Here is a 23,447-nt window from a genome sequence, read left to right as displayed (position 1 = left end):
CAAAACAAGATTAGTAGGAAATTAACAGTGGTTAATATATGGCATAATGTCACCATTATATTCTTTTTATGTGTGCATTTACAACTGTAACCTTCCCTCTTGGAACTGCTTTCATTATGTTCCACAGATTGTGGTATGTTTTGCTTACATTGTGCCTTGATTCTACAAACTTGTTTCTTCCCTGATCTCTTTTGTGATCCACTCTTATTCAACAATATATGTTCATCTCCATGTGTTTGCATAGTTCTGTAGCAATTTTTCTGTTGATTTCTAGCTTAATTCTGTTATGATCCACTAGTATTCAGGGGATTATTTCAGTTCTCTTCAGCATCCTTTATGATTTAAGAAGTGGTCTGTTTAGGGGAAAGTCCTGTGGGCTTTTGAGAAAAATGTGTGTTCTATTATTGTTAGACAAAACACACTGTAGATCTATGTTAAGTCCAGTTGTTCAGTGGTGTGGTTTTATAGTTTTTGTTTTTGTGTGTTATTTTTCTCTACAGCAATTAATGTTATCACAATCTCCATAGATCTTTTACTCTAGCTGCAGTTACCATTCACTATTCTTGTTCACTTTCTGTGTTTTCCTATTCTTGTATTTATTCTTTTGTTTAGTCCACAAATATTCATTAGAAGTCCTACATTTGTACCTAGCACTCTTACAAGGACTTTCTCTTTTCCCATTCATATCTCTTCTTTTTGATCCTGTCTTCTGACGTGGACATCTCTATGTAGTTTTAATTCCCTGCTAGTTCTCTTAAGTTCAACATGTATAAAATCAGACCCTGTGTGTGTGTGTGTGTGTGTGTTTGTGTGTGTGTGTGTGTTTTACTGGGAATTGATCCAGGGTCTCAGCTGTGTTTGAACTTGCAATCCTCTTGCATCAGCCTTCCAGAGTACTAGAATCACAGGTGTTCACTACTATGCCCCAGCATATGATGCCACATTTTCTCAAGTCATTCACCTAAACACTTTTCGTGTTCTTTCCCCATATCCTAACCCAGACAAGCTATATAGTGTTGCCTAAAATATATAGTTAGTATTCACCAGTCATTCAGACCTATGAGGACCCATTGTTTTAAACAGACTCAACATCTTTGGCCCTTTAATAAAAGCTTTGCAGGGCCTTTTCATGTTTTTGCCTCCTGTGCTAGTCATTTCTTAGTTGCTGGGACAAAATACGCAACACCTGTATCCCAAAAAGGAAGTTTATTTCTGCTCATAATTATGGTAGATTTGGCACATGGTTGCCCAGCTAGCTCCAAGGCAGAAACGGCCTGGCAGAGGAAAGCTGTTCACTTAATGCCATTATGAAGCAAAGAGAGAGGGAAGCTGCTGGGGATGATCATACATGCGTAGAACCCATTATTCCTAGTGACCTCCCCTTCCATCCAGACCCCACCTCTAAATATGAGACTTTAGAGGAGTATTTTAGATCTAAACCATTATACCTCACAGTTGGCTTCCTCAGCATTTCACTCACTTAACATATAATTTTTTACAAGTTGCTAGAAATATTTTTAGGGGAGTTTTGTTTGTTTTATGTATTTGGTGCAGTATCTCACGATGTAGCTTGGACTCATAGTAATCCTCCTGTTTTCACCTTCCCCAGTGCTGGGATTACAGGCGTGCACCACCATACCTGGTCTCAGTGGCTGGCTCAGCATGCCCCGGGTGGTGCCAGGGATTGAACCCCAGTCCCTGCACTTGCCTAAGCAGGCGTTTAGTCTGCTAAACTGTCTCACCAGCCCATTTTAGGGTTTGTTTGTTTTCACTACAATTTTTTAGCCTTCTTTCCTGCTAGATTTTCAACTTCTTTTGTGTTCTGCTGAAGTGACTTATTCTTTTCTTTAGTATTCCAGTGTCCTGTCAATGCACAAGTACACACAGACACAATTATATTTGATTTATAATAGGTGCTCAATGTCTATACAAAGATTTGATCTGGCAACTATTGTCTTCCTGCCTCTTGCTTATTATTGAGTGTCAGTGGAACTATTTTAAAGGTATATATCTGATCTGTGTATCGTATTCAGTTTTATTTTATAGCTCTATTAAGATGCAGTTGAGGGCCAGCCAAACAGCTCTGTGGATTAAAGCACCTGCAAGCAGTCACAGGGGTCGGGGTTTCAATCCCCAGGCCTGCCGTGCCAGCCCCACCCCCAGGACCCGCTGACGCAGCAGTTGGGAGGCTGTAAACAGGAGGATCACTACAAGTCTGATCTAGTAGTGAGACCCTGAACACCCTGTAGACCCTTCCCTAAAATACAAAAAAAAAAGTAATTGAAATACAAAAACTGCACAGATTTAGATTATATAATTTGGTAAGTTTTGATATATATGTGCTTATGAAACTACCAAAGTCTCTTCCCAATATTGTAAGGAAATTTCATTTTTAAAGAAAACTTAATTTAATAAAAAAAAATAGGGCTGATGATGTAATTCAGGAGTAGAGTGCTTGGGTAAAGTGCACAGGCCCTGAATTCAATCCCTAGTGTGTGTTGTGGGATATGAGTATCAGTCTCCATTCTAAGAAACTTTAATGTAGGAAATGTACTTTTTAAAGTTCATTTGTCCTTAGAAGTATTACTGTCTAGAGCACTGATTTATAAATTTTCTAAAGAATAGAAGCTTTCCTTCAAAAATTCTATGCAGAAATGTCTTTAGAAACTCAATGCAAAGCCAGGCATTGTGATGCATACCTATACTCTCAGTACTCTGAGGCAGGAGGATTGCTGCAAGTTTGAGACCAGCCTGGGCTACAAAGTGAATTCAAGGCCAGCCTGAACTGTATAGTAAAAGCCTGTCTCAAAAACTTTTTAAAAAAATCCTCATTAGAAACTTGATGCATGAAAATTAGGGGTGGAGGAGGAGCTGTTAGAGAACAGAACATTGTATGTATGTGTATGAGTACATTCGGATCACCCCTTCCTCTCAGGCTTCTCCCTATCCTGAAGTACCTCCTTTGGACTCAAGTTTTTACACAATGAGTTTTGGCAATATTGGTTTCATTGATCGACTACTAGATAGGTAATTAATGAGTCAAATTAATGATTTTTAAGAATATAATTATGAAGAAAAGGGAAAATGGAAGGTATCCTCTAAAAGTTATTTTCCTCCCTTGTTCCCTTTGGCTTACAGGACTATCCCACCTATACTATTCTTGGTCAGAATCAATACCAGGCCTGCTACCCCAGCTCTAGCTTTGGAGTCACAGGTCAGGCTAACAGTGATACTGAGAATTCCACACTAGCACCTACCACCTACCAGGCAGAGAAACCTAGTGTCATGGTGCCTGCACCACCAGCACAGAGACTTTCTTCTGGTAAGTACCATAGCTCACAAAACTGGTTTAAAGGCACTTCATCCAATAAGTGTTTTCAGGTAATGGTGAAGAAGATTTTGTCCTGGTCTAAATTACTATCACTATTCTGTTTGATTCCTCTCAGGTAAGGAAAATTTAAACTTTGGAGCAGGCTATGGGTCACTGGTAGCTGAATGTCTATCCAGTGTTGAGAAGAGGAAAGTACTAACAATAAAAAGACAGTATTTTTTTTTTTTTAAAGACAGTATTTTTGACCCTTATCCTGCCCACCCATAGTTTTAACATGCCTGTTACAGGGAACACATGCTTTAGGATTTTTGGGTTTTGTTTGTTTGTGGTTTTGGGGTTTTTTGCAGTACCACGAATCTTACTCATGACCTTGCCAGGCAAGCGCTTATGTGGCTGAACTATATCCCCAGCCTCTGAGGGAGCACCGGAATTTGGGCATATTTTCTAAAAAATTTGAGGACCTCAATTTTGGTCTGGGCATATTTTACCATTCCTGTTAGAGCCCCAGAATAGGCTTTCTTTCTATATCTTGAATCCTTTTAAAATTGTGAGGAAAGCTATAAAATTTAACCTATAATTTCAGGACATTCACAGTTCTGAGATACTTTTATGATTTCCAGGTTAAAAACCTTTCACAGGGTCGATGAGATAGCTCAGCGAACTAAACGCCTACTTAGGCAAGCACAGGGACTGGGGTTCAATCCTCAGCACACATGCTGCACTGGCCCTAACCCCAGGCAGGCACTTAGCCAGCGACGGAGACCAGGCATGGTGGTGCACACCTGTAATCCCAGCACTGGGGAGGCTGGAAACAGGAAGAGCACCGTGAGTCTGAGCTGAGTAGTGAAACCCTGTACCAAATACATTAAAAAACAACAACAACAACAAAAAAAAACCCTTTCACATAAAGGTTTATATACAAATTTAATAAACATGTAACATATACTTTTTTATATATATTCAGTGAAAACTTGGTGGTTGGCTATCATATCACATTATTTAAGAGAAGCATTTAATTTTCATTGATGATGCGTATGTACAGGGTTCTATGTCAACTAAAATTTTTTGTATAGCATGTCTTTTTCAGTCTGGTAAGTAAGTGGCTATACAGATGTGCATTGCTTCAAATTTTACATAGTGTTAAAATGATTACAAGGAGCATTGTCACAGTGAATGCTGTGACAGGAGCATAGTGAATCCTTACATATCTGTCATACACCTTGAACAATTAACACCGTACAGGCAGTTGTGTGTTTTTATTGTTTTGTTTTGCTTTAGTTTTTTGAGACGGGCTCTTACTATGTAGTTCGGGCTGACCTTGAACTCACTGTGTAGCCCAGCCTGGCCTTGGCCTCTTGCCTCAACCTCCCAAGTGCTGGGATTCCAGGCATGCGCCACCACACCAGCACTTAACAGGCAATCTTTTTTTTTTTTTCTTTGCGGAACCGAGGATTGAACTCAGGCCCTTACATTTGCCAGGCAAGTGCTTATTCTACTGAGCTATCTCCCCAGCCCCATTCAACAGGCAATCTTGTTTCACTTATATGTCAATCTAATTCCCCATCTAAATTTCAAGCACTGTTCTCTAAAAGATAAGTACTCATTGACATACCACAAAACTGTTACCCTGTCTGATAAAGCAAAAGGTATTCATATTAACAATTTTCTTATAAATATTGAATTTTATTTTTCATTTTATATTTTGTCAAAATTTGGATATAAGCCATTTGCCACTAAGTACATATTTGAAAATATGTTTACATGATAAATGTATGCAGTTCTTATCAATTAAAAATGAATCAGTGAGATCAGGTGTGGTGGCACACGTCTGCAGCCCCAGTACTCGGAAGGCCAAGATAGGCAGATCACCCTGAGTTGAAGGCCAAAATGAACTGCATAGTGAGACTGTGTCTCAAAATAATTAATGAACATGGTCAGGGAGGTAGCTCAATAGAATAAGTCCCTGCCTGGCAAGCATAAGATCCTGAGTTCAATCCCCAGTACCATGCAAAGAAAATCAGTGAACAAATAGAAAATTTGAAAGGGAAAATTGGATCCTAAATTGGTCTATATATTGTGATTAGTGAGTATATATTTTGTATTTTATCTCTTTATCTGTAAATCCCTCATCTCTTCCCCCAGCCTCTCAGCTTATCTATCCCACAAAATTTCCCAGTCTAAATTTTGCTGAGTATGTCTTTACAGGGTTTTTATTGCATTTTTTAAAAAATAAATTTGGATCTAGCACAGTAGTTTTCAAATAGTGGATCCAACATAGTGGTTTAAAACCAAAGGTGGGGCTGGTGAGATGGCTCAGTGGTCTAAAGCACCTACTTAGAACAAGCTTAGCAAAGCACAGGGACCGCGGTTCAATCCACCAGCACCACATGCCAGCCAGCCCCGCTCCCTGGTGGGCTGAGCTGGCCACACACACACACACACACACACACACACACACACACAAATAAATAATAAATAAATAAAATGAAACCAAAGGTAATTTTGCCTTCAGGGGACATTTGGTAGTGTATGGAAACATTACATGGTTGTCTGGGTAGGGGATGCTACTGCTACCCAGTGAGTACAGGGTATGCATGCTGTTTCATTAAATGTCCTATTCTACACAAGACATCGGCCCTCAACAAAAAGTTACCTGGCCCATAATGTTTGCTGTGCCAAGTTGACAAACCTTTGTCAAGAAGTTTGAGCAAATTCAGGTTGGACAGGGGGTGATTATGTATGTTTGTCTTCAACAAAACAACTTCAGGGGGGCCAGGGAGATGGCTCAATAAAATAAGCGCTTCCCTGGCAAGTGCAAGGGCCTGAGTTCAATCCCCGGTTCCACCAAATATAAAAATTAAAAAAACAACTTCATAATCCAGATGTGGTAGCACATGGTGGTAGTGCAAGCTACTTTGGAGGTTGAGTAGGATCACTTGAACTCCCTAATTCAAGGCTAGCCTGGCCCAGGGATGACGCCTATAGGAGACTGCCCTGGATTTCATAGACTGTGACTGCTACAGTATGTCTTGCTTTCCATCTTCAGGAGATCCTTCTACAAGCCCATCCTTAGCCCAGACTATACCAAGTAAAGATGCTGATGATCAGTCCAGGAAAAACATGACTGGCAAGAACCGGGGCAAGAGGAAAGCTGATGCCAGTTCTTCCCAGGACAGTGAATTGGAAGTATGGAAGAAATTCATTTGAGTTACCTATTTTGGCTTTTTTTTTGTTGTTGTTGAGTGGTTTGTTATTGTTTGTTTGTTTGTTTACTTCTTAAGTTCAATATCTGAAACTCATAGAGATAATGTGCATTTATATTTTATGCCCTTTAATTTCTAAACAGAGGAGTCTAAATTAGTTAAGTAAAAAGAAAAATGAAGAAATGTCTCTTTCAGATGCTTTTCCCCAAAGCACTGAGAAGGCTTTGCTGAATGTAAGTATCCAGGTAACTTTTTAAGGGAAAGAACAAACTGTACTCTGTGTTTCAGAGAATAAAAACAACAGTGCTCTTATTCAGAAAGTAGAGAAAGCTACAAATGATGTCATATTGTTCTGTGTTTAGAAATTGGAAAGGGAAATGAGAGAACTATCATGCTTTCAGTTCACATCTCTGAGATACAAATCTGGTAACTTCCAGTTGATACTTTTATTCTGTTGTGCAAGCACCACAGGCATTTTCTATAGATACACAGTTGACTTCTGTATTACTGAGACTAGAAAGACATAAATTCCATTAATTGTGGGGTTTTGATGTTATAATTTTGTAAGTTAATGTTATGAAATTAATTTTATAAATTTTTGTTTTCAATTTTCTCAATTTAATTTTGTTCATTTTAATTTAGTTTTAGTTTAATTTAAATTCTTAAATTTTCTAAACCTCTCATAATATAATTGTTTAATGAAAGGAGTCTAGTGATGGATGCTTGTAGACATAAGTAAATCAAAATTGTAGCCTTTTTCTTTGTTTACTGGGGTCAGAATAAAAGAAGAAAAAAAAACCTAAAGTTCTTACAGGTTTCTTGGGAAAAACTGAGGACTCATTTTAGCATTGTAACCATTTTGCAATGTTGTATAACATCACCACTGTATGTTGAGAAGTTTTTCATGATTCTAAACAGAAATCCTGTACCTGTTAAGCCATAATTTCTTTATTTTCCTTCTCCCAGTCTATGACAACTACCATTCTACTTTCTGATGCTGTGAATTTGCCTATTCTAGATAACCCAAATGAGTGGACTCATACGATATTTGCCCTTTTGTATCAGGCTTCTTTCGCTTATGATAAATAATTTTTTCAAGGCTCATCCATGTTAGCTTATGTCAGAATTTCATTCCTTTCATTGGCTGAATAACTCTGTGTGTGTCTGCACGCACGCGCACGTGTGTGTGTGTTTGTGTGTCTGTGTCTATGCCACATTCATACCCTTCATCTTTTCAAGGACATTTAGGGTTCTTCACCTTTTGGCTATTGTGAATACTGCTTTGAACACTGATGTGCAACTGAGTCCATCTTTGCAGTTCTTTAGAACATATACATAGGAGTGAAATTCCATAATCATACTTTATGTTCATCTTTTGGAGGAGCCACCAAAGTTTTCAATGGTTTTACATTTCCACCAGCAGGACACAGAGGTTACAGTTTTTCCACATCATTACTGACATTTGTTATTTCCCCCTTTTTTTAATAGTAGCCATCCTAGTGGGTGTGAAGTGTACCTCACTGCGGTTTTGATTTGTATTTCCCTAATGACTAAATGAGCATCTTGGGCTGGGGAGATAGCTCAGTAGAATAAGCGCCTGCCTGGCAAGCGCAGGGTCCTGAGTTCAATCCCCAGTACCACAAAAAAAAAAAAAAAGATAAATAAAAATGAGGATCTTCCCATGTGTTTATTGCCCATTTATGCATTTTCTTTGGACAAATACTTATTTAAATCTTTGACCCATTTTTGAATGGAGTTTTTCTGTCGTTGGGATGACACAGTCTAGATTCTTAATCCTTTATCAGATTGTGATATAAAGATATTTTCCACTCATTCTATTTGGTTGGTTTTTTGTCCTGTTTCCTGGTGATTGATTGATTGATTGATTGATTGAATGTATTTGATACAAGATCTCACTATGCAGCTCAGACTCTAGTGATCTTCCTGTTTTCAGCCTCCCCAGTGCTGAGATTACAGGGGTGTGTCACCACACCCAGGCTTGGTGGCCCATTTAGCATGCCAGGGGCAGGGCCAGCGAGGCCTGTGGTGCTAGGGATGGAATCCTCATCCCTGCACTTGCCTAAGCAGGTGGTTAGTCCACTGAACTATCTCACCAGCCCTGTGATTTATTTATTTTTGGTGCTGAGAATCAAGTCCAGGAGGACCTCAGTGATAAGAAGGCACTCTTCCACTGAGCTATGTCCCCACTGAGTTATCTTTTCATTTTTTTGTATCTTTGACACAAAATTACTAACTTTTATGAAATCAAATTTGTCTTTTAGGGCTGGTGAGATGGCTCAGTGGTCTAAAGCACCTACTTAGAACAAGCTTGGCAGAGCACAGGGACCGCGGTTCAATCCCCCAGCACCACATGCCAGCCAGCCCCGCCCCCTGGTGGGCTGAGCTGGCCACACACACATAAATAAATGAATAAAATTAAAAAAAAAAAAAAAAACAAATTTGTCTTTTATTGCTGTTTTTGCTATAATATCTAAGAATACAACATCTGGAGATTTTTGTTTCCTTTAGGCCTTTGATTCATTTTAAGGCAATTTTGTATGTATGGTAAGGTCTAACTTTGTGCTTTTGATTATGGCTATCCAGGTTTCCCAGCACCATTTGTTGAAAAGACCTTCTTGATCTGGGAGTGTAGCTCAGTAGTAGAGTACTTGCCTGGCATGTATGAGGTCCTAAGTTCAATCCCCAGCACCACAGAAACAAACAACAACAAAAAAGTTTCTTGTCCCTTTTGGATGATTTTGGAATCCTTGTCAAAAATAGATTAACCATTATGAGCATTTATTTCTAGACCCTATTACATTGGTCTTTATGTCTAATCTCATGCAAGTACCATACTGTTTTGATTACTGAAATGCTACAGTAGGTTTTGAAATTAGGAAGTGTGAATCCTGTATATTCTTTGGTATTAGGGTAATACTGACCTCTTGGCATGAACTAAGAAGTACTTTCTTTTTTTTTCCATAATTTTATTGATAAACAAATAGCAATGAGACAGTTTCAAATCAAATTGGTAGAACAGTTTCAGTAATTAACACATTGCATACATTCTTCCTAGTGGTTAATTGCTGTACAAGATGCGGACATGATATCCTATTTATAAACACCATTAGAACAAATTGCTGTATTCATTAAGAGAATGTAACTATATATCTATCCTAACCACTTTGAATACACAGATACAAGAAGTACTTTCTTGCCAGGTGTTGTGGTATGCACCTGTAAACCCAATACTCTGGGAGGCTGAGGCAAGAGGATCATAAATTTGAGTTTAAGATTGTATTATTTCTTCCCCACATATTTGTGAATTTTCCAGTTTTCCTTCTGTTCTATTTCATTTCACTGTGATTGAAAGGTAATCAGTATACTTCTTTTTAAATATTTTCTTCCCACAGCGGGTTTTTCTATGGGACTTGGATGAAACCATCATCATCTTCCACTCCCTTCTTACTGGATCCTATGCCCAGAAGTATGGCAAGGTAATTTGAATTTCATCCTAATTATCCCTCTTCTAATAAGAAAAAAAATTGCTTTTTCTGGCACTGCTATCTTACCCTGTTTGTTTTTAACTTACTATGTAAAGTTTAACCAGATGGCTGGCATCAGGCAGGCTACATGATCAGGTAGAGCTGATGATGAAGTATAGACCAGACCTAGGTCCAGCTGAGAGCTGAAATTGTTCATAGCATGTTACAAAGATTGAAATGTAGGAGTAAGTCTCAAAACAGAACAACTCTTAGATTTACGTGTTCAAAAACTGATTTCTTAAACTTTAAGTCACTTTTTCCTCCAAGGCCTTTGCACTGAGCTACAACTCCCAGCCCTTTTTTATTTTGAAATGGCATCTTATTCACTGAGTTGGCCAGCTGGAATTCAAACTTGGACTCTTTCTGCCTCTACCTCCTAGAATGCTGGGATCAAGTCTCTTTTAATAGTGCAAATGCAACATATATATGCCAGATGTAAACAAACAGATGAAATGCTCTAAAATAGATTATATGCTGTCTTAGTCACTTTCCTCATCACTGAGACACTAAATCTGACACCTACAACTTAAATGGGTGATTTACTTTGTTTTATGGTTTTTAGGTGACTCAGTCCATAGCTGGCTGGCTCTAAGACAGTACAAGCATGGTGAAAGACTGGTAGAGGAAAACTTCAGATCACAGTGGTCAGGAAGCAGAGAGGAAAGAGATACACCCAGGTCACACAGCACACTCCAGTGCTCAACTCATGAGTGGAGGAATCTTCTGAAGTGTGTAGTGTTCCAATGTCCAGTCACTTTCCAAAAGCCCTTCTCCCAAGCATGAGAGTTTTGGGAGACATTCTAGATCTAAACTATAACATGCTTTGTGGAACTAAACTTACCAAACAAAATTTAATGTGCTTAATCATCACTGTGAACATCAAGAGCAAAACCTGAGCTGTTTTGAGAAGATGATTGCTGGTATTTCTCACTCCAGAGGCTAAGGCAGGATTGTTGCAAGTTCAAGACCAGCCTGTGCTGCAAAGTGAACTTAAAGCCAGCCTGAACTGCATAGTGAGACCCTGTCTCAAAAAAATAACTGGTATTTCTACACTAAATTACTCCAAGGTTGATTCTAAAAATTTTATAAAAATATCTGCCACCTTCACTATCTCAAAACTGCCAGTTGTTTTGTGGTATCATTGATATTTCTAAAAAATGTTTTCCACAGGCTTTTACTCTCTATTGGCCAGCTGACATGAACTGTATTACTAAGATGTTCATAAAAATATTTTAGGGCCAGCAAGATAGCTCAGCAGACTAAGGGCCTGCTTAAGCAAGCACAGGGACTGGGGTTTGATCTCCAGCACCACATGCCATGCCGGCCCTACCCCCTGGGCACACTGAGCCAGACACAAGACTGGGCATGGTGGTGCACGCCTGTAATCCCAGCACTGGGGAAGCTGAAAAACAAAAGGATCACTGTGAGCCTGAGCTACATAGTGAGACATTGCACCAAATACATTTTTTAAAATTATTTTTAGTTTGTTTATAAAAACATAATGGATTCATTTTAAAGAAGTTTGCACTGATTTATCTGCAAACATTTTGACTCTTTAGTCTTTCCTGTCTTGGTTGTTGAGATTATCAGATGTCTGCTGTTATGGTGTGTGTATTGCGGGGGGGTAGGTATAATGCACACTATAATAGCAGTATTTTAGCTGTAATTAGAATTTCCTCTGGACAAAGGAATTTCCAAAGATATTAAATAGATTGTTTTTAAGGAGAATGATACGATTTTTTGACTGTTAAACAGCGATTTAATTTTTAAAATATATTGTTTAAAATAAATTCCCTTTACTTTGATGACAGTAATAATTTCTAGAAATTATTGTCTTGAAATTTTTAACTGTTCATAATTTCTTAGCACTCTGAATTCTATAAATATTAATGAAGTTCCATCAATAGTATTTGAAATCAATATTGTGAGCTTGTATTGTCTTTAAATATCTTGGGCTTATATTGACCTCAATTTTGTAATATTTGAAAATAGAAGCAGTTTTTTAAGTATCAAATCAACCTGTTTTCTTTCTCTTATTGCCTTCTAGGACCCAACTGTAGTGATTGGCTCAGGTTTAACAATGGAAGAAATGATTTTTGAAGTAGCTGATACACATCTATTTTTCAATGACTTAGAGGTGAACATCTTAAATTGTTTTTGTGATACAGTGAGATATTTTGTTCAGTGTTTGGAGCATGTGTGTGTATAGAAGGTACTGTTAGAGCAGGCATAGAGAAGCTTGGTTACACAAGGTAAAGAAGTACAGGCTAGCAACCGTAGGTGTGCATAGCCTCTTGAAGAAATGTTAACATGGTTTGGTAACAGTCTTGCTTCTGGCCCTCAATTTTATTGGCTCAAAAATTTGACTTTTGTTAGCTTATTTGGAAGTGACATAGCATTAGGAGAAATGCTACCACATCAGGCAAGGCACTGATATTTAAGCCAGTATCTCAATTTATTATCAATACTAAATATTTATTTGGTTAATTAATATATAATGATAAATAATGGGTCTGATTATTTATATTCTCAATTATGTTTTAACTATTCTTCAGTTTTACTTTAAAAACCTTTTGATTTGTCTAGCTTGTAAATACTCATGTATTTTTTTATACATATTTATTATCCATATATATGTTAAGCTTGATATACAGAATGTATAGTTACCGGATAAACCAGGATATCAGAGCTTTGCGGGAAAATGTTTTAGAAAAAAATAATAGTTGTTCTGGGGGTATGAGTTGCTGGGAAACAAGAGGGAGAGTGCAGACTTTTTGTGTGTTTAAATGCACAACTCCCCTACGTAAAATTCTGTGTCCATTTCCTCCCCCTCTCTCCCTCATCTCCTCTCCCCTGTGTTGCCTCATCTCATTGTACTACTGAAAATTAAAGCTAGGGCCTTAGGCATGGTAGGTAAGCACTCTACCACTCAACTATATCCCCAGCCCTTTTTATTTTGAGAGAGGCTCTCACTGAGTTGCCAAGGTTGGCCTTCAATTTATCCTCCTGCCTCAGCCTACAAAATATATTCTAATTCTACTCAACAGACGGTTCTCAGCAAGTTAATGTGGCTCTAAACTCTAGTGCTTTTATCTAAATTCCATAATGCTTTAATCTTCCTGCAAGTTCACATGTAAATAAATTAGGGCAGCTTAGTTTCTATTCAGTTATTGAAAGCCTATTGTGTACCAATAATTATTGCCAAATTGTATTTGTAATGATTTTCTAGACATAGTCCTCCCTCAGGACTGAAAGTTCTGTGAAGAATTTGACCTGAATGTGTTCCTGCCCCCAGGTCAGTGGTTCTCAATTTTAGGGGGCATAAGAATCACCTGGGGAGCTTCTTAAAAATGAAGATTCTAGGACTGTCCCAGAAATGCTGATTCTAACAGGTCTGGGATGGACCCAAGAATATGCATTTTTTTAAAAACTTCCCCAGGGGATTCTAATGCAGGTACCCTCGTGGTATCAGGATTGTAGCCATCAGGCTAGACAGTGGGAGTGGCATTTATGTCAGCAGTAGCATGGAATAGTAGAAGGAACCTTGGAGTAGAAGCAGAAGGCCCAGCTTCTTTCTAGTCTTTTTCTACCATTCACTAGTTGTATATGATCCTGAAAAAAAAAATCATTTCACTTCCATTTTAGCACGTGAGATTCATTTAGATGACCCCTTATGCCTGTTTAAATTTTTCAGTTTATCATTCTTGATTTTGATGCTATACTATCCTAACATCTATTTCATCTACAAAAATTAATTGGGCACATGCTACATAAAGACATTGGACTAGACTAGAAGGTGTGAGATGTGGGGATTGCCCCACAAGACGTACACTGTAATAGTAAATGTAGTCAAGCTTAGGACATAGACACACATGACAGTGTAGGAGAAGTTATGAGCTGAAGAAATGAACTGCTGAGATAAGAGCAGAACTGAGGGATGGGATAATTAGGAAAAATTTCATGAAGACTGAGATATAGATCAGGCTTTCAAGAAAGTTGCACAGCAAGGGGGTAAAAATGATCCTCCACACATAGGATATTTCATCATCTTGTATATGGCCATCTGATAGTCATGGCAGCATGAACACTTTCACTCTTATGCTGAGTGTGTATTGTTTTTTTAAACAGGAATGTGACCAGGTACATGTGGAAGATGTGGCTTCAGATGACAATGGCCAAGACTTGAGGTGATAAATGCAATAATATTTAACATTGATACAACTGTTACATGCTAGATGCATGTGGGTTTAAAGGAAAAATGCATAAAAAACCCACAGTCTATTGGAGGAGACAAAAGCAAACATAGTTAACCACAGCATATGGTGTGAGAAGGTGATGTTAGAATATGTGATTGGCAGTCAGAGGTAAAAGACTTCTGGTGTGACAAGGAAACATGTGGTGACACCATTCCAGAGACCTTCTCAGGGGATTGGCATTCGTACAGAACCTTAACAAGGGGTAGCAGCAATGGGGTGAAGAAACACCCTTCTAGCTCTTGGTGAGTCTCAATCACAGGCCATCTGTGCTTCTGGTGGCTCCTTGTGGATCCTCTGATCCCCTGCACCATGGCGGCCCTCAGACCCCTTGTGAAGCCCAAGATCGTCAAAAAGAGGACCAAGAAGTTCATCCGGCACCAGTCAGACCGTTATGTCAAAATTAAGCGCAACTGGTGGAAACCCAGAGGCATCGACAACAGGGTGCGGAGGAGGTTCAAGGGCCAGATCTTGATGCCCAACATAGGTTGTGGAAGTAACAAAAAGACAAAGCACATGCTGCCCAGTGGCTTCTGGAAGTTCCTGGTGCACAATGTTAAGGAGCTGGAGGTGCTGCTGATGTGCAACAAGTCTTACTGTGCAGAGATTGCTCACAACATCTCCTCTAAGAACCGCAAGGCCATCGGGGAAAGAGCAGCCCAGCTAGCCATCCAAGTCACCAATCCCAATGCTAGGCTGCGCAGTGAAGAAAACGTGCATGCCTGTGTGCGTGTTTATTTGTGCTTCAGTAAAATCACAAAAAATGCAAAAAAAAAAAAAAAAAAAGAAAGAAACACCCTTGATGCAAATAAGCATCAGCAGTTTTGTTGAGGGAGCTGTCTAGGCGTCTGGTATTGGGAATAACTAGAAGACTGTGTCACCCGTTGTATTATAGTGAAAATTAAACCGAAGAAACCTCAATGACAAGTTGCTTGCTCTGTCTCCTCACTCCTCTGACTATAGAACCAGTAATATTAGCTAACAGTTATCAAAAAACATCTGGTTTGTGTTTAAATACTGTTAGGAGAAAAGATTGTCACATTTTCATGTTACTTTGTTTTAATATTTTACTCATTTTCATAGGTAAAATGTTCTTGTCTTAATATGAAGTATTCCAACCATGAATTCTCAAATACAAAGCAGAATATAGCACTTTAATATAGCACTGGATATAGCACTTTAATAAGGACATCATTGTGTAGTACTGCGGTTGAAAATTTTCTTTCAGAAGCCGTGTTCAGTTCTGTGTGTTGCTTTTCCCACAGTCATGCAGGGTACCACTCTAAGATTTTATTGGTCTTTTTAGAAGAAACCTGGTTGAAGCAGTTTATATTCCACTCTGAATCCCAGTTTTCATTGTTACTTTGTTTCTCTTACAGGTATGGCTAACCAGTCTTTACCAATTTTATTTCTTAGTAGCTTTATTTTCTTATAGCATCTCTTTTTTTTTTTTTTTTTTTTTTGCGGAACCGGGGATTGAACTCAGATCCTTGCATTTGCCAGTCAAGCGCTTATCCTACTGAGCCATCTCCCCGGCCCAGCATCTCATATTAAATGACTAAATTCTACTTTGACTTCAGATTGAACCAAATTATCTAATTCTGTCACTTTTAAGTTTGTATTTATGAAGTATTAATCCTTCCCAGTTATATAGTTATACGTTACATGCTTATAACAAATTATCCCTACTAGTAACTTTAAAAAGTTAAGTACTTATCATCTCAATTTCTATAAGGCAGGAATTTGAAAACAGTTTAACCAAGGAGTTCCTAATCTGGGTCACTGGAGTTAAAAATCAAGATGTTGGCTAGAGCTGTGCCCATTGGAAAGGTTAACTGGAGCAGGACCTGCCTCTCACATGTGGCTGATGACAGGAGGCTTTAGCTTCTCCCTCTCTGTGAGGAAGCTTGAATGCCCTTACATGATACTGGCTTCTTCCAGAACAGGTACTCAAATACAAGCAAGAGAAATCATCTTTGCAGTCAAACACAGTTTTATCACTTTTGGCTTATATTCTATTTATAGCCCATTCCCAAGCGGAGCAGAATTGGAAGATTATCAGGAATTTGTGGACATTTTGAAGCTACTGCTTATCAGCCTAAAAATTAGCCAATAGAACAGTAAAGAAAAACATCAGGGCCAGGGAGATGGCTCAGTGTATTCCAGTGCTTCCCTGGCAAGTGCAAGGGCCTGAGCTAAATCCCTGGTTCCACCAAAAAAAGAAAAACATCTACCGTTATCTCTTCACTATTATTAACAATTTGGGTTATTTTCTATTATTTTTATCTCCTTTTTATGTAATTATAATGTATTTGCATAGTTGTAATCATCAGTTTTATGCTTTGCTTTTTTCCCACTCTATGGTATTTGCTTTCTGCATTAATGAAAAAAATGTGCTTTGTCCCAAGTCAACCTCTAGAGGATGATGGTGTATGAATTATTTTTGCCTCACTGTCCCTTCTTCCCAATCTCGTTCCTTCCTCTCCCTCTCTCACCTTCCTCTTCCTCTTTCCTTCCCTTTTCTACCCTCTCCCCCCCACACACAAGTGGATCAAACCAAACCTACGCAGGGTACCAGTGAGATGGCCTAGCAGACTAAAGTGCCTGCTTCGGCAAGCTTAGGCAATAGTAGAGACTGCAATTTGATTCCAGGCATCACATGCTGCAACAGCCCCGCTCCCAGGGTGGGCTGAGCTAGAGTCTGGGCTTGGCGGTGCACGGCTATAATCCCAGCGCTGGGGAGGCTGAAAGCAGGCCGATCACTATGAGTCTGAGCTGTGTAGTGAAACCCTGTAACAACCAAATACATTTAAAAAAAAAAAATTAAAACTATACATACTAAGTGCAATCTCTACTGCTGAGCTACACCTCTCCTTTCTTTGATGAAAGTAATAGGGGTAAGATAGACACCTAATTAAAGACAGACTGATACACAAAGACCTTGAACTCAATCCTCCTGCCTCAGCCTCTGGTGTTTTGGGATACAGGCATGTGCTACCATAGTCACCTTCAGATTTTTTTTCTTTTTTTTTGACAGGGGCTCCCTATGCAGTTCAGGCTGGCCTTGAGCTCACTTTGTAGCCAAGGCTGGTCTCACTAGCAATGATTCTCCTGCCTCAGTTTCCCTGTCTACCCAGCTCTACCTTCACATTTAAACTATTAGCTTTGTTTATCAGATATCAGAGTAGGACAAGGAAAAACCCCAGGTAGCACTTAAAAACTATACCACATACAACTTGTAATTTGTGTTATCCTCCCTGTTACAGCAATTACAGTTTCTCAACAGATGGTTTCAGTGGATCTAGTGGCAGCGGTAGCCACGGCTCTTCAGTTGGCGTCCAGGGAGGTGTGGACTGGATGAGGAAACTGGCGTTCCGTTACCGAAAAGTGAGAGAGATCTACGATAAGCACAAGAGCAATGTGGGTGGTAAGTGAGGCAGCACTTTCTTCTGGTGGTGTGCTTTCCATTTCTAGGGATTCCTATATCCCCTTGGCAACTGCTTATCAATTAATGTCCCAGTGCATATGAGAAAAATGGAGGCTAAACCTTCTGAGGAACAATCTCAGTACTTTCAGTGAACTCTAGAATAATAAAATATTAGAGAAAACTTTGCAGTGCTAATTTCTCTTAGCATAACTTTAGAAAATTCTCTTGTTCTCTTTAGGCAGATGCCCCCCCCCCCTTTTTTTGAGACAGAGCCTTGCTATATAGTTCAAGCTGGCCTTAAACTCGCAGCAGTCGTCTTCCTGTGTGAGCCTCCAGAGTGCTGGGATTGCAGGCGAGCATCATCACACTTGTCTGACAGATGCCCTCTGGTTTTTTGTTTGTTTGTTTTTGTTTTTGTTTTTGTTTTTGTTACCGGGGATTGAACTCAGGACTTTGTGCTTGCCAGACAGGTGCTTACACCACTGAGCTATATCCCTGGCCCCAGGTGCCTTTTTAAAGGAAACATGTTACATGGATTATGTTTGATGACTTTTTATTTCTAAGCCACAGTCACTGTCAATAATAGCTAGCTAATTGAATATCGCATTTGGCACTTGATTTCTTGTACCATCAATACATTTCAGACAGAACTAGATATTGCATTTGTAGTAGGTGGAAAGCTTGATCCAGAATTATAGATTGGTAACACCCATGTGTTATCATTTGAAAGACCTCAGATATTTTCCCTGCTTGGAAATATTTCAAATGTTAGGTATTACTTTGCATCTGATTCTGCTCTTTTGAGTTGATTAATCATAAACTATTCAAATGAGATGAGATACTGGAGATCTGATCTACATACCTCATTGGATAGTTAAGAAATTAATATCTATCATGTAGGAGACTGGGCATCTTACCTGCTGTCACATAGCATGTTAATGGCTGTGCCATACTTATCTCCTAACTTTTGGTCCAGCACACTTTACTTTCACTGTTACTTTTTGGTGAGGTACCCTTATGAAAAAATACTTAAAATTGTAAACTATCACTCTCAAAGATGATACATACACACAAATGTTACTTGAAGTCTTGAGGATTGTCAGGTCAAGAGCTTTTGCACTATACCATGTACAAAAAGTACATGTTACATACTTTACAGTATGGTGCAGAAAGTAGGAACAGGGCTTTTTTCTTCTCTTTTTTTGTATGGGGGATCAAACTCAAGACCTTACACTTGGGCCAGGGAGATGGCTCAGTGGAATAAGCACTTCCCTGGCAAGCACAAGTCCCTGAGTTCAATCCCCAGTTCCACCAAAAAAAGAAAAAGACCTTATACTTGCCAGGCAGGCACTTATGCTGCTGAGCTATCTCCCCAGTCCTGAAGTTCAATCTTATTCATTCCTGTCATAGCCCTCTAATACTGGATAAAAATCATAGGCTTTCAGATTTGAGGAATTCCTCTTTTTATCATTTATTTCTTCTCATGACTCAGAGCCAATTTTTTTTTTTCCAATACTTTTTTTGTTCCCAAGTTTTTTTACTTTTCTCTCACAGGCATTGGCCTTTCTTTTGTTAGTTTTTATATACAACCCAAGACTCTGATCCTTTTCTTACCTAGTGCCTAAACCTGGCTTTCTAAAGAAAATGATATGACCCTATGGGAAAAAAAAAAATTAAAAGTACTCTTTGTTTGTATTTTCTGTACAGCATGGAGTAATTAAAATACATCATATGTGAGTTAAAATACATGTACTGATTTTATTGTTTTGTCCAGAATGTTAAATAAAAGAGACCCTTGATTCTGGGCTTGCATTGTGAAACTGTAAACTTGAATTATATTCCTAGTGTTTTCCTCACAGAAATGCCTTCAGTTTTTATAGAGTATTCTCTTAAACTTCCACTGTAGAAAAATTCAGAATCAGACTTACTGTTTGTGTTTAACAAGATACTCTAGTCATATGACTTCTGTTTTGTGCTTAGTTGTCTAGTTTAGATGGTGTTTTAGTCTCCTTATCAGTGGAATCATTTCATAAGTACAGTGCAGAGAATTGATCATTCAACCTGGAATCTTGACTGAGATGTTCTGAAGCAGCTGGAAGGAAGTACAGTCACCACCAAGTTATATATGGTGGTAGAAAGACTTCCAGAGACCATATCCTCCTAACTTACTGCATTATGTCAGATGGGGCCCTTTGTCTCCATGGGCTTTGGCTCTTTAAAAAGAGAGGAGAAATGCTGAGAACTCTTTTAGCTATAACATTCATTTCTCCCTCCTTGGTTCTTGAAACAGTGCTACTCAAATGTAGATCTCAAGTTTACAGATTGTGCTAGTTGGAGATGAAAGAAGCTTGCACCAGAAACCAATTATTAATGTTTCCGCCAGCTTATCTTTTGATTTTTTTTTTTTCTTGTGGTGCTGGACAGTGAACTCAGATCTTGCTTATACTAGGCAAGAACCCAACCACTGATCCATTTTTATTTCATTTTGAGACAGAATTGCACTGTGTTGGCCAGGCTGGACATAAAACTGCACTCCTCCTGCCTCACCCTTCTGAATAGCTGAGATTATAAATGTGTGCCACCATACCTGGCTACTAGCTAATATTGTTGCTGTAATTGTGTTCGCATAGCAAAACTGGTTGGTTGGTTGGTTGGTTGGTTGGTTGGTTGGTTGGTTGGTTGGTTGGTTGATTTGAAACAGGGTATCACTATGTAATGCAGGCTGACTTTGAACTCTTTTATGCAGGCCAGGCTGGCCTCAAACTCATGGTGATCCTCCTGTCTGCCTCAGCCTCCTGAAAGCAGAGATTATAGGAATGTGCCACCACACCCAGCTCACAGCAAAACATTTTGATGAGGAAAGTCAAAATAGCATTTGAGTTGCATTATTGTAAGATTTTTCCAAGAAGAGAAATGTATTGCTTAGGGACTCTCACTATCTCTATATTGAACTTATAACTTGCTTTATCAGTCTCAGCAAATATACATTGTCAAATGATGACTGTGTCTGCTTTTATTTCTAAAGGCCTTCTCAGTCCCCAGAGAAAGGAAGCACTGCAGAGATTAAGAGCAGAAATAGAAGTTTTAACAGATTCATGGTTAGGAACTGCATTAAAATCCTTACTTCTGATCCAATCCAGGTATGGAAATGATTCTTTTTAGGTCTCATCTTCTCAGACATTCATTCTTTCCTAGCCAGTGCAAGCTAGACCATTCTTTAAAAGTAGAGCTTGGGATAGAGGCAAGAATTTTAATGTTTATATGTTTCAGAGACATACTTAGGTGAAAAAAGCAGGGTCATTTTATGATATCAGCACACATGAGAATTTTAAGTGAATATTTATACATGAAGCCGTCTTTCCCTTTACTTTTTGCTCACAAACTAAAGTTTAATTTAGGACATGTAAAATCAAAGAATACAAGTAGGACACATATCGCAAATATCCTAAGTTACAAGAAGCTTCAAGAAATTACCCCCCCCAACCTACTCAAGAAGGGAAATTTCAAGAGAAAGGCTACATTAAGCAAGTTAAGGTGATTTCACCTTAAAGCTTACACAGAAAAATAAATGCAACCCTATAGATATCAGTCCCCTATTCTTCCCTCCCTCAAGGCAAGTATTCCAGATTCCCACAAAGCCTAGTACCCAGTAAACCTGAGACTGAGGGATGAATCTTGTGGAATTTCTGTGTGTTCTGCAGTCTCAGTTGCTGTTACATGAGCATCAGGAAGAGCTTAAATGCTATCTCATTTATAGGCTAAATTGCATTCAGGTCAAATAGAACAGTAATTGAGAGCTATCTTTTGTTTGCTAACATTTGATATCAGTGATATGATGTAGTGATATTTCCTGCCAAGTCACAGTAAACTAGACTGATTGGACAGGCAGTAAGGTGTGAATTATTAAGTTGCTGTTCTCATTTCACTAAGAAACAAATGAAAAACAAGATCCATGCTCTTTAATATGGAAATTAAAACTTGAAGTAATAAGAGTAATAACTGAACAATACTAGGCCCTTTAAGGTTACTTTTTAATAGTTAAATACTAGATTTGGTGCATTTCAATTCTTATTGCCAGGTTGGTTTCATTTTACCGTTTTTTTTTTTCTTTTCCTTCTTATTCCCTTCTAGGAAGAATTGTGTGAATGTTTTGATTACTACCACCCAACTGGTCCCAGCCCTGGCCAAGGTTCTCCTCTATGGACTAGGAGAAATATTTCCTATTGAAAACATCTATAGTGCTACCAAAATTGGTATGGTTTCTATTCTTTTTCCCATCACTAGCCTTACAGTAAAATATTCTACTTACGAATATATTGTTTGCCAGCTCCTCTCTTAAAGACACCTTGTATATGAAGTAATAACCATATAAGCCATATGATGTTACTGATGAGGCTTAACTTGCACAATAATTCAGAGCTAGTAAGTTACATAAATATGCTGCTTTCTTTTATAGTATTTGAAAGAATATAATTTCTACTTAGAACTCTTATTTTTACCCTTTCAAACTTCTGTTTCTCACAGAAAGTATGTAGTGTGATAGAAAAAACACTGGGTTAAAAAAATCAGAATAAATTATGTACTTAAAAATTCCTACCAAAAAAAACAGCAAATAGGTCCGGGGAGATGGCTCAGTGGTATAAGCGGTTCCCTGGCAAGCTCAAGGGCCCGAGTTCAGTTCCGCAAAAAAAAATGAAGAAGCAGGAGGTACGGAAAAATTGGAACTTTTGTGCATTGTTGGGATTATAGAGTGGTGCTGCTGCTATAGAGAACAGTATGATAATTCTCAAAACAATCAAAATAGAACTGTTGGGCCAGGGAGTTGGCTCAGTAGAATAAGTGCTTCCCTGGCAAGTGCAAGGGCCTGAGTTCAATCCCGGGTTCCACAAAAAAAGAAGAGAGAGAGAGGAAAAAAAAATAGAACTGTTGTAGAATGATCCAGTAATCCCACTTTTGGGGAAATACTCAAAAAAACTGGGTCTCAGAGTCTTGAGTTGTGTCCAAATATCCAGAAGCAGGACATCAAAAAAATGTATACCTATATATCCTTGTTCATAGCAGCATTATTCACAATAGCCAAGAGATAGAACAACCCAAGTGCATATGAGTGGATAAATGGATAAAGTGAGAGATTCCATACAGTAAGCTATTATTCAGCCTAAAAGGGAAAAACCCTGTCACATACTACAGCTTAGATGAACCTTGAAGATAATATGCTAAATGAAATAAGGCTGTCACAAAAAGACAAATGCTACATGATTCTACCTATGTATGGGATACTTAGAGTAGTGAAACCTAGGAACAGAAAGTAGAATAATGGTTACCCTGAGTGGGCAATAAGTAGGGAGTTAGTATCTAGTTGCTCTAGAATTTTAGTTTTACAAGATAATAAAATTCCAGGAATTTGTTGCCCAACAGTGTTGACTTTTTGAATTTTTAGCGAAGGGTCTACAAGGTGTTCAGGGTCTTTCTGCTAGATCAGACTCATAGTGACCTGCCTGTTTACAGCTTCCCAAGAGCTGGGATTACAGGCATTCACCACCACACCCAGTCTCGATTGCTGTCTCAGCATGCTCCAGGGGCAGGGCCAGCACAGCAAGCCCAATGTGACAATTTTTTTTAATTATTTATTTATTTTTATTTATTACATTTATTTATTGTGTGTGGCCAGCTCAGCCCACCAGGGGG

General features: G+C 38.6%; 1 protein-coding gene and 1 pseudogene across 7 annotated transcripts in view; both read left to right on the top strand.

Annotated features, from left to right (window-relative positions):
- Eya3 (EYA transcriptional coactivator and phosphatase 3) overlaps window positions 1-23,447 on the top strand; it is a 104,857-nt gene that overhangs the window by 67,275 nt on the left and 14,135 nt on the right. For all 7 annotated transcript variants that reach the window (XR_002818407.1, XM_004642878.2, XM_023702974.1 and 4 more), the window contains 8 exons: window positions 3,139-3,322; window positions 6,378-6,517; window positions 9,948-10,031; window positions 12,127-12,216; window positions 14,208-14,266; window positions 17,599-17,759; window positions 20,785-20,899; window positions 21,891-22,012. Coding sequence is in view for 6 of the 7 variants with exons in the window: in XM_004642878.2 (XP_004642935.1) it covers window positions 3,139-3,322; window positions 6,378-6,517; window positions 9,948-10,031; window positions 12,127-12,216; window positions 14,208-14,266; window positions 17,599-17,759; window positions 20,785-20,899; window positions 21,891-22,012 (955 nt within the window). In the remaining variant the exon portion in view is untranslated. The remainder of the gene's footprint in view (window positions 1-3,138; window positions 3,323-6,377; window positions 6,518-9,947; window positions 10,032-12,126; window positions 12,217-14,207; window positions 14,267-17,598; window positions 17,760-20,784; window positions 20,900-21,890; window positions 22,013-23,447) is intronic.
- On the top strand, window positions 14,291-16,441 carry LOC105743749 (annotated as a pseudogene).

The sequence above is a fragment of the Octodon degus genome, unplaced genomic scaffold (assembly GCF_000260255.1).
Source record: "Octodon degus isolate 3935 unplaced genomic scaffold, OctDeg1.0 scaffold00163, whole genome shotgun sequence".
Classification (NCBI taxonomy): domain Eukaryota; kingdom Metazoa; phylum Chordata; class Mammalia; order Rodentia; family Octodontidae; genus Octodon; species Octodon degus.
Note: the sequence above shows the minus strand (reverse complement) of the source record. Positions and strands in the feature narration are given on the sequence as shown.